This window comes from Amblyomma maculatum, chromosome 6, assembly GCF_055883805.1.
Source record: "Amblyomma maculatum isolate TAMU_Amacu chromosome 6, ASM5588380v1, whole genome shotgun sequence".
NCBI lineage: Eukaryota > Metazoa > Arthropoda > Arachnida > Ixodida > Ixodidae > Amblyomma > Amblyomma maculatum.
This window is the reverse complement of record NC_139349.1, coordinates 28,702,695-28,714,792: the sequence shown is the minus strand read 5'-3', so window position 1 is coordinate 28,714,792 and position 12,098 is coordinate 28,702,695. Positions and strand designations below refer to the sequence as shown.

Sequence of the window (12,098 nt, the reverse complement as noted above, 5' to 3'; positions counted from 1 at the left end):
CAACTTGATAGTCATACTTGGTTTTAAAAATTTTTAAACAAAAATATTTATCTTCAATCGCTGTCTTCGTTCCGAAAGCTTTGCCTCATAAAACAATTGCGCTTCGTTTTTCTGCTATTAAGAAGATGTTAGCACCGTCTGAACGACGGTTCGCATCGAGTAATGCGTTTGTGGCAAAACAGCGTGGGACAACGGCAGCGCTTGTCCTTGTACCGTTGTTTCGCGCTGTTTTGCCACAAATGGATAGCCAACTTGTTCAAGCTGCTGTCCTGGAGAAAAGCGCTGCTAGCTCTTTAAAGATGCATTAGTATGCATCAACATGTTGCTAATTTACACCATACCCGTTTTCAAGAAAGGAATTTATACATAAAATGCGTCAAACTTTTTTTCTCCTTCTGTGGTGCGTGCGATGGATCGCCTGTCACTGTTGGATACTTGGCAAGGCACGCGACTGCCTCCCATCGTCAGTTCTGTTCACACAACTTTTCTTGCTGTTTTTGTTCGCATAGAGTTAAAGTTAAGTTGAGTGACGTTGAAAGCTTTGGATACGTAATTATCCAATATCAAGTGCAAGTTGACAATGGCCTATTCTTTGCTGACATTTCCTTATCTCTCTGTGCTCTACCCAAGAAGTTGCCCGCAGTAGAGTGCAAGCTATGAGCGCCAAGTAATGACTTTCACAAACCAGCTGTTTTAAACAGCTCTGGAAGCAGTCGTCTCGCGCTCGTAGATCCCAGTCCACTGCGGACAACTTTCTAGATGCAGTATAGTTCGAAAGCGCGTTTACTTAACGACTGAAATAACAAAATGCGAAACACGGCCAAGAGCACTTGGACATATTCGTGGCATTCAGCTGCTGCTTGGGTTTGTTTAGCATTCTCTCACTTGCCTCAAAACGACACTGATCAGAAATAGGAATAGGACTCTTTGTCACAGTTTTAGAACATGCGATGGAGAACAGAAACAGCAATTCTATACCTAATTGCATACGGCACACTCTTTGAATGCTATCCGCAGGGTAAGTGTCTGTCCTTTTACAGTGTTTTTTTCTTGCAGTGTAAGTTAAACAATTCGGTAAAGAACGGAGAGAATTTTGTTTGTCCTCAAGAGTAGATGCAGGCATGACTTGCACTGTAACACCGCTCATAGCTGGCGGCAGACACAATGGAGCCTTCCGGAGCCTTTATCATAAGCCACTCTATTAGCGAGCATTAGAGCATTCAGCTTCGTTCACCGCTTTTTGTTCTGCGTGTGGTGACTCGCGAGACCAGGGCTCTTTACCAGCCGAAGGAGAGGAGGTGACACAAACACGCGCTGCACACACTGGTGGAACGTTGAGCTTGGCCACAAGCTCTCACCGCTTCCTCGACCGGCACGTGTTTGCAACTGTGAGAAATGCGATCACGGCCATGCAGTAAAAACCCAGATCATCATCATCATCCGCCTGATTATACCCACTGCAGGGCGAAGGCCTCTCCCATATTTCTCCACTTAACCCGGTTCTGTGCTAGCTGCATCCACTTGACCCCTGCGAACTTCTTAATCTCATCCGCCCACCTAACTTTCTGCCGCCCCCTGCTACGCTTTCCTTCCCTTGGAATCCAGTTTGTCACCCTCAGCGACCATCGGTTATCCTCTCTTCGCACTACATGTCCTGCCCATGTCCATTTCTTCTTCTTAATTTCCACTAGAATGTCGGTAACTTGAGTTATTTCTCTGACCCACTCTGCACGCTTTCTATCTCTTAATGTTACCCCTACCATTTTTCGTTCCATAGCCCTCTGGGTTGTCCTCAACTTAAGTAGAACTCTCTTGATTAGCCTCCACGTTTCAGCCCATAGGTGAGTACAGGCAAGATGCAACTGTTGTATACTTTCCTCTTGAGGGATACCGGTAAGCTGCTAGTCATAATCTGCGAGTGCTTGCCAAATGCGCTCCATCCCAATCTTATTCCTCTTGTTATTTCTTTTTCATGGTCCAGATCTGTGGTTACTACCTGTCCTAAGTAGACATATTCGCCTACTAATTCCAGTATTTCGCTACCTAATGTAAACTGCTGTTCCTTCCCGAGGCTGTTGAACATTACCTTAGTCTTCTGCATATTGATTTTCAAGCCTACCTTTCTACTTTTCCTGTCTAGGTCATCAATCATTATTTGCAGTTCATCACCCGAGTTGCTTAGCAAGGCAATGTCATCAGCAAATCGCAGATTATTGAGGTATTCTCCATCTAGCCTTATCCCTAACTGCTCCCATTCCAAGTCTCTGAATACTTCTTCTAAACAAGCTGTGAATAGTACTGTGAATAGAAAACCCAGATGCTCCGCATTAATTCGAAATCTCCTACAAATTACCTAGTTCTTTCTCAGTTTTCACGCGATAGCGTATACAGCTCGTCCACGCTAAAAGTGGCTGATGGCAGCATGCGGTGTCAAGAGGAAACGAGTATAAGTAATTTCGTATCAAAATGGCAACGCAACCATTTTTGTACAGCGTCAAGTAGGATCATACCATTTCGCTTCTCATTTAACCTCCATTAAAGGAAGAGTTCGAGGTCAGTTTGCGACCGAAATTCGAACCGACCGACATATGTACCGTCAAATATATGCCGTTCTAAATGCAGGTGACCCCCCAAAAGTGTGAGGGATACTGCGCCTTGCTTTCCTCCAAAGCCAAACCAATGGCTACGGAGTTTGTTTTCTTTATTATTTGTCACATCAGTACAGAACAAGAAGACAAGGCACATTTCCGTTTTGGAACTTAACAGACACACTGGTAATAAAAGATAAAATTCTGCACAAAGACTCATGTATTATGATCAAAATTCTTCGAGGGAAGCCAGCTGGTCAAACGTTGGTAACCAGTCTGGGGGCACAGTGATTTCAACGCATTATGAAAGTACACAATATGCTCAATGAATACTACCTAGCAGGCCTGACTTCATATCTTAATTACGAACTGCCATCTTCGTCTTCCATACAGTGTGCATACAGACCAACATGATACGGCACCGCACCTGGTTCATGTACTGACAAAAAATGGATACCAAAAGGCGTTAAAGGGAGATATTTTCTTAGAGTTCTCTGCAATATAGCTCATGAAAATACTGCATACCAACATTTCAGAAAGATGGGCTCTGTTGTTTCAGGCTTACAGAAAATCAAGCAATTCGTAGTCCATGGTACAAAAATCTTCCTTTCTTCCAGTCAGAGCTTAACGGAAAACGCTTTAGTATGAAGCTGGAGGAAGGAGGTTTTCGCTGAAGTTAAGACGTCACCTCCTGGAACTGCGCCGTATATGGAACGATACAGGGGTACCAGTATTAGCACATAGCATACATCTTTGTAAAGTTTTCTTCTTGGAACACTAGACAGATATTCCAAATCAATCCAAGCTTTTAAAATCTGGGAAGCTGATACAACCTTGTGCAAGAAATCTTGAACACTTGTAGTTCTTGCTTCATACGTCTACACAACAAAGTGAGGTAACACTTCCCGTAGTTGATACAACCTTGTGCAAGAAATCTTGAACACTTGTAGTTCTTGCTTCATACGTCTACACAACAAAGTGAGGTAACACTTCCCGTAGCCTGACTTGTATTACCATTCGCAAAAATGGATCACTTTGATCGCGCAAAAATAGAAACCTAGATACCACCTGTCGTAAAAAGGAATGAATCAGTCCAAGACCTCCTCTCACAGAACGAAACAAAATGATCCGACAAGTTCGTTCCAACGTAGACGCCCAGACAAAGACCGCGAAGACTATGTATCTCCTCCCGTTTACTCTCTTCATGCATAACACTAATTTCTACCCCCTAGTGATCCTAAATTTGCGATGTCAGTGCACGTTGAAGATTCTCAGGTGGTTGAAATTTTTCTGAAGTCCACTGTAACACCTATTTCTCTTTTTCCGATTTCTCTTTCACCTTCCTCCCTTTCCTTACAGCGCAGGTCCTGTGTCCCAAGAACGTGTGACAAATAGAATGTTTTCCTGTCAAAGAAATATTATTATTATTATTATTATTATTATTATTATTATTATTATTATTATTATTATTATTATTATTATTGCCCAGTAAGGACGCATGTGCGCTGTGCTCCCGCCCGTTTTTTGGCAAGCAGCAGTTTTTACGATGTGCCGACTGTGCGAAACGTGTTCACACGAAGTGCGTCACCTGGGCGGATGACGAGCTGCAACTTCTGAAGTCCGGCTCTCGGCCATTCTTATGTAATTTGTGTGCGTCGTCGTCGTCTGACGGTGTTAGTCTTAGCGACGGTGGTGCTAGAGTCCCTGGTGCCCCGCTCCTGCCCAGCCACCCGACCGGTTTTCCCCCTTCAGCCGCGACCGGCGAACATGGCGGTGAGTTTGCCTCGCTACGGGCTCTCCTCCTCGACGCGCTTGAGGGAATCTCTTTTCTGAGCGATGAGGTTGCCCAGCTACGGGAAGAGAACGAGCGCCTTCGTGTAGAGAACTCGCGGGCTTTCGTACAACAAGCCGAGGTTATCGCCTCTTTACGTGCCGATGTTCGCGGCCTACGCCAGGAGCTTGTGCGGTGCGCTGCTTCGCAGTGTGAGCGTCCTCTCGTCGAGCGTCCTCTCGTTGTCTCCGTGGGCAATCCTACCCGTGAGGAGCAGCCATCTGTGGACTACTCCGCCGCTCTTCATCGAGGGATGACTCCTGGAGATATTCCCTGTTCATCTTCTGCCTCTGCTCCTCGCCGTGCGGTTGACTTACCCAGTGAGATGAAGAAGCACCGAAGTCGAGCCATTACTGGCGCATCGAGCTCATCTGTCCTGAACGTTGCCATTTACCAAAAGAAGCGTCCGAAGACTATTTTCGTCTCTAAACTCAGTCCCGATACTACATCGGTAGACCTTACCAACCATCTAAAATCAGTGAATATTACTCCCATTTCCTGCCGGCAGCTGAAAACAAGGTACGACTCCTACTCGTCCTTCCATATTGAAGTTGATGAAGAATCCTACAGTAAGCTTGTTGAGCCTTCGATGTGGCCGATGGGTTGCATATACAAGGACTTTCGTGGGAAGCTTTACGACGATATGCTTCATCCCTCTGAACTGACGCAAAATTGCAGTGGCCCCTAATTTGGATATCTATTATCAAAACGCCCGAGGTCTTCGGACTAAGGGATCAGAATTTTTTTCTAGCGTCTTGTCCTCTTGTTATACCGCTGTTGTAGTTACTGAAACCTGGCTGTCAAGTGATATTCCTTCCAATGATTTCTTTCCAAATAATTACTCTGTTTTTCGTAGCGACCGCCCTGAAACAGGTCCCAAATCAAGAGGAGGTGGAGTGCTCATTGCTATTGACAGTTTTGTGAAGTGTGTTCGACGTTCCGATCTGGAAACTGTTGAAGAATGTGTGTGGCTCGAGCTCACTTTAAATCGACATGAAAAACTTTTACTTGCAGCTTTCTACATTCCTCCGAATCTACCTCCTTCAGCCTATGATGATGTTCTGCTCTCAATCGAACATGTTATAACCCGTCATAGCAAACACAAACTTCTTATTTTAGGTGATTTTAATACTCCTGGTATCAACTGGAACTCACTTATTTCTTCTCACAACAATCATTACATATTAAGTAAGTGTAACTCTCTACTTGATTTCATAGCCTTTAACTCTTTGCAGCAACACAATTTCATTGAAAACTGTTGCGGTAATATTCTTGACATCTGTCTATCGAATTTTGAAAGTGTTCGAGTCTCGAGTTCGGACATACCGCTGACTCGCTGTGACAAATTTCACCCTCCGCTTCTAGTTACTACTGCTGTCTCTGCCTCACCTTCTACTAACTCAGATCGGGTGGGGAATTCGCCCCGTTTCGCGTATGCACGTGGTGATTATGTCGGTCTTTTCAATTTCTTCTCTTCCGTCGACTGGTCCCTTTTAAATGACATTAATGATTCAGATGGACAAGTCAGTCGCTTTACAGAAATAGTTCTTGATGGTATGCGTCGGTACATACCTTTGCATACTCCTACGCGTAGGAAGTTCCCTTCCTGGTTTTCAAGGGAACTAATAACGGCGTTAAAGCTCAAGGAACGGGCCCATCGTAAAGCGAAACGCCCTGGGTTTCACAATTGGGCACATGAGTTTCGCCGTGTGCGTTCTCTTTGCAAACGCTTATACAAGCGGGACTACGACTCCTATCTTGAGTCTTTAGAGAGGTATGCCTCAAATCGTCCTAGTCAGTTCTGGCGTTACGTTCGCAAGCGTTCCATTAAATCAGATTTAAGTATCAGCTTAGTTGACTCTCAGGGTTCGGAAATACGGGATGTTGCCGACAGTTTTGCACAACATTTTTCCTCCGTTTACAAACATCCACATTGTGATTCCGTTTGCCTCCCATCTGGTGCACTATCTAATTCCATTCTCTTTGACGAGGAGTTGATAACTGAGAGTCTTAAGCGTCTGAGACCATCTTTGTCTCCTGGACCTGATGGCATTCCAGCTGCCATAATAAAAGCCTTCAGTTATATCTTCGTACCAGTACTGACTGCCATATTTAATAACTGTTTAAAAAATGCTGCCTTTCCTCGCGAGTGGAAAATGGCACGCGTGTTTCCTGTCTTCAAGTCTGGAAACAAAACTGATGTTTCCAATTATCGTCCGATTTCTCTTCTATGTGCAACCTCTAAGCTTTTCGAATTAGCTTTGCACAGCGTACTTTCCTTCCATCTCAAACATATCATAGTACCGAATCAACATGGCTTCATGTCGGGTCGCTCTACTTCCACCAACCTAGTCACGTTTATGACGTATGCCTCTGCAGCAGTCCTTCAGAGGGGTCAGGTTGACACTGTGTACTGTGATATGAGCAAAGCTTTCGACGTTGTTACTCACTCACTACTTCTTGAAAAACTTCTACTCTCTGGCGTTGAAGTCTCTCTCGTAGCCCTCCTACGCAACTATCTCCTTGATCGCTTCTGCTTTGTCAGTGTCAATGGACAGACTTCTTTCGTTTACCCTGCAACGAGTGGAGTTCCTCAAGGTTCAGTACTAGGCCCGCTTCTCTTCTCCGTTTTTATTAATGATGTTTCCTCGGCGATAAAGAACTCCTCGTTTCTTCTTTATGCTGATGATATAAAAATATTCAAGGTAATACATTCTTTTCAAGATTGCGTGTTGTTGCAATCGGACATATCTGCTTTTTCTGATTGGTGTGCGATGAATCGACTTACCCTCAATTCTTCCAAAACTAGGGTTGTGTCGTTTACTCGTAAAACACATAGCTTTCTCTACCATTATTCTGTCAATTCTGTGCTGTTGGATAGGGTTGATGAAATTAATGACCTTGGTGTACTTTTTGACCGCACCCTCAGCTTCTCCTCTCACACTAAACGCATTGCTCAGCGGGCTATGCGCACACTCGGATTCGTTTGCAGACTTTCGAGAGAGTTCCATACTCCACTTCCGTTCCTAAAACTGTACCTGTCCATATGCCTCCCGGTCTTGGAGTATGCGTCGGTTGTTTGGAATGGCACTTGCAAATCGAACTTGGACAAGGTTGACAGAGTACAAAAAAATTTTTACGGATATTTCATTATCGCTTTCCTTTTGCAACTTCCCCCTCTCGCTCCACCAGGAGCGCCCAACTGAATCTTCCTTCCCTTCACTGCCGTCGTATCAGACTTGATATCATATTTCTGTACAAACTCCTTCATGGCCACATTATGTGCCCTCAGCTCTTAGAGTACATCCTACTGCGCGTTCCGCGAAAGAGCATGAGGGAATTCAGACCATTTCAGGTTTCTCCTCTTCATTCCCACTCCCCTCTGGACAGGATGCAGTGGTTATTTAACTCTTTTTGTCCTCACCTTGACATCTTCCAAAACTCGCTCTGTTCATTTACATTGGATGTTCGTAGCGTTGTATTCTAAATAGTACTTTATCACATATAACTCCCACTTTCTAGCCTTAAATTGTATTTACTTCACTTTTTGCTTTTTCTCCTGTTCAATGCTGTCTGTATCTTGAACTACTTTTTATCCGTTTCTTGCTTATATTTCAACTTTAAACTTTATATTCGAATCTTACTGTCCCTTGTTCAATTTTACTTCTTTATTGTATTATTCTGTATTTCTAGCCTGTGTTTTAAGTACCATGCACTTGTTGCGCCTGGAATGGTTGTTTATTTTATGTATATTTCTATATTACTATAATCAATGTCAGTCATCTGTTTTTTTTTTTTTCCTCTTCTACCTACCGTTCTTTTTTTTTTCTTTATTTCCTGGTGTGCTAAAAAATTCTCTCACTGTGTATATAAGTGATGATACTCATTGTTTGCTTAATTCCGTGATACTTTTCGTCTCAGTTTCATTTCATGTATTATTTATTTCTTTTTTTTTGTGTTCTCTCTGTGTGTGTAAACATGTTTGTGCTTTTTCATTTTTTTTTTACTTGTGCTGCAGCACAAAGACCACATGGTTGTTCCTGCGCACATTAAATAAAGATTGATTGATTGATTGATTGATTATTATTATTATTATTATTATTATTATTATTATTATTATTATTATTATTATTATTATTATTATTATTATTATTATTATTATTAATATTATTATTATTATTTTTATTATTATTATTATTATTATTATTATTATTATTATTATTATTATTATTATTATTATTATTATTATTATTATTATTATTATTATTATTATTACAAAAAATCTCCCGGAACAAAAAGGTGATTTTAAAGGCGCTACGACATGTGCCCTTAAGGCAAAGCTTAAACGTCCTCCTAATTTTTAATTTCTTTCTTCATCGCATCCCACTTACACTCACAAGTGAGACAGCCACTTCCATTTTATTAAAGCCATTTTCTCCCACACGTATACGAGTGCTGCAACACTCTTGAATATGTTAACAGAGAGGCGGAGAATAAAAAAAAATTACAAGCGGTCAGCGCTGCTGAACCATATATTGAGCGGAAACATTAGCTGCGGGTGACCGAGCGTTCTTCTTCTTCTCTTTTTCGTCGTCCTCAGCCCACATATAAAGCCCCGCTTTAACCAACCCATATGAACGCGCTTAAGTGGCCTATAGGGATAATGTGAGTGCCAGGGTCCTAGCAGGCTGATTCTGACATAACCGTCCCATGTGAAACGAGAGACCCAAGTTGGCAGCTCCTGCCAGCCCGTGTGTCACGTGAGGTGTGACGTCACAGCGTCGCGTGAGTAAGATGTAACTGCGGCCGGGTCCCGTGAAGGCTTGAACGTGCGAGTAGTATTGGTAATAAATTAAGAGGGAGGACTTGAAAGAATTTCGCGGAAGAATAGCTCGGGCGGAAACATGCGCGCGCTCTTTTCCTTCAACTTCCTGGTCACCTGGTGCCCATATCAGCTCCTTCTATGCAGCTGAAATACTACATTGAGTCAGAGCTTTGCAGGCGGGCGGCGTGATCGTTCCACGCATATAGTTTGTATAGTCCGCATGAGAACCTGTAACAACGTATTTCAAATCGGAGTGCGTAGTGGCTAAACTATCGCCACTTCCTCCAAAGGTAGTGTTTCCCCGTTACGAACTGAAAGCTCGTCCACGACCTGTGTTTAATGCCCCACTGAGATTGCGGATTATCCCCTCTACAGAATCCGCAGGATCCACGCAGAAGACTTTCTGCTGTTGAAGAGCCCTCTTTCACTTTGCTCCTCACCACTCGTTTAACGTCTTGATGCTCTGTGTACAGGTCTTTGGGAAGCGGAGGCGTAATTGCAGTTCAATGTTTTAGGTATACATTGCCTCCCAGCCAAGTGTTGCGGAAATCAAATGTTTAAATATTTCAAAACACTGCGGCCCGTCTTGGTTGTGGCCGGTCGCATTACGTGGATTGTAAGATGGGTGCTAATAAATTCATGAGCCGTATTGTGTATCCCCATTGTAGCGGACGCTCCGTAGACCTTTTCATGGGTAGTCTTAGTGCCTTCTTATAAACAGTTCGAATGATAACCTAAAGGTGGTTTAGGTTGATTTTCTTGACGCAAATGTAGGGGGTCACGTAAACTGTCCTGCAGATAAATGTATGTATACGCCTAAGAGTATCATTTTCTTGCATAACATTATTGTTGGTTATGATCCGAGATATCATACGGAAGACGTGTTCGCGTACATTTCTTCGCTTAGTGACCGCTGCTAAGTCCTCGCCTTGGTCTTAATAAACAGCCCAAATTTCCAAATCTTCAACAAAGCAATAAATCTATTGTGGACCGATATTTCCAGTGGTGCACTATCCCCCTTCCCACGTCATACGAGGAGCTTCGAAATGTCCGGTGAACAGCTTAGTCCAGATTCTTCTGTGTTATTTTGAACAGTAGTGTAGGGCATTCTCCATCTGTCCCATGTTGCCCTGTGATGCCCATATGACTATGTCATCCACGCAACGAGTGTGGTGGATTGGTTTCGAATGCCGACACTCCAGAAGCCAGCTAACGGTCTTAGTAAATCAAAATGGTCCCCTTGAAGGCCCCAAACTATGTCATTTAGTAATCCAGCTACGCTTCACAGCCCTAGCGCAGTGTGAATTTGTGGACAGAAGGCAAACTTATACCACGTGGTATGGGCTTGTCTTCAAAATAACAATATTGACATAATAAATCAGCCAATGTGGTTGGCACGCGGCCCTGTCCAGTTAGGAACTTGGGGTTCAGGAGCCTCTGTCGAAAGAGCACAGACAGCGGCTTTTACCAACGGTACGTGTCAAGGACTAGAACCCAGTCAGCTTCCCTTTATCTAAGTCGTACGTATTATATACGTGCAGAGGAAATAGAATTGAGGAACGCTAACGGAGCAATTCACAGCATGCTGCCGGGCTCGCCCAGGCGGGAGATCACCGCCGTCTCGGCAGCTTCATTTATCAACAACACTTCTTTTGAAGAAGTTCTTTCAATACAACCTCGTAAATCATGTAAAGCTATCGTTCACGCGCCAACCCGTCAGTAACAACTCCTCGAGCGAATTCATGCAGCTAATGCTGAATAATGTTACACAGTAACTGAAGCATGCAGCAAAGGTAACAGATGGAAAGCTATGCAGAATATCACGCGCGCCCAGAAAGCAATAAAAGTTCGCTCGCTCATCTGAGTAATTATTCCAAAGGGAAGCATTCAGACGCCGCTCGAGCAGCGCATGTACGCCTCGCTGGAGAAGCGCTTACACAGCACTGGCCGAGAAGCTTTTCACGATACAAACAATAAAACGACGTGTGACAATGTATGAAACATTACAAACCACATTTATGTAGTGTGCAGAGGCTGAGGGCACGTAATGTGACCATTAAGGAGTTTGTACATAATAATGTACATAATAATAATAATAATAATAATAATAATAATAATAATAATAATAATAATAATAATAATAATAATAATAATAATAATAATAATAATAATAATAATAATAATAATAATAATAATAATAATAATAATAATAATAATAATAATAATAATAATAATAATAATAATAATAATAAGTCGAAAGCCTTTAATGGACATACGTGACTATGCCTCAAAGTCACATGGCGAACACCAGGCTTAACACAGAAGTTTGACCTCTAAATCTCCCTCAAGTTGAAAACCGTTCATACCCGACGGCTCTAAATATCTGACGTAGTGAAGCTTTCGCTTCGAAAAGCAGACCATGAAAGAGCGCAGAACGTTGAACTTGTATAGTACCCTAAATTAAATTTTCTCTGTAAGAGATTTTCAACCACCCTGTAATATGACACTCACAATAAGGACGTTGTGAAATAAGTATTTCTGAGTCCATCATCTATCTCAGTATCGGGTTTAAGGATGTTAGCGGAACAATCTACCATTAATATGTACTGCTAAATGAGTGGGGGCAGCCGCCTCATCCAGCTGCTGGTAGCAGTAGCTTTTTGCGGCTGTTCCATCCGTATACTTTGTGCAAAGGAAAATAAAATTTGATCTGATTTGATGCGATAATTAAAAACAGCAATAATTTCCCCACGACAAGCTTAGTGAATCGATCCAGGGGAGCAACGAATGCCCAAAGCTTAGACGATCAGCGGAAGCTTATCTGTAGGTAAACGATCTCTGTTCAGAGAGAAGA

At 42.8% G+C, this 12,098-nt stretch overlaps 1 protein-coding gene across 4 annotated transcripts in view; it reads left to right on the top strand.

The window, feature by feature from the left end:
- Positions 1-797: 797 nt before the first annotated feature.
- Positions 798-12,098, top strand: part of LOC146185319 (venom metalloproteinase BumaMPs1-like) — a 67,487-nt gene continuing 56,186 nt past the window's right edge. For 2 of the 4 annotated variants that reach the window (XR_014707986.1, XM_084606259.1), the window contains exon 1: positions 798-1,018. Coding sequence is in view for 2 of the 4 variants with exons in the window: in XM_084606259.1 (XP_084462385.1) it covers positions 946-1,018 (73 nt within the window). In the remaining 2 variants the exon portion in view is untranslated. The remainder of the gene's footprint in view (positions 1,019-12,098) is intronic. The other 2 variants (XM_084606260.1, XM_084606261.1) reach the window with 2 other exon arrangements.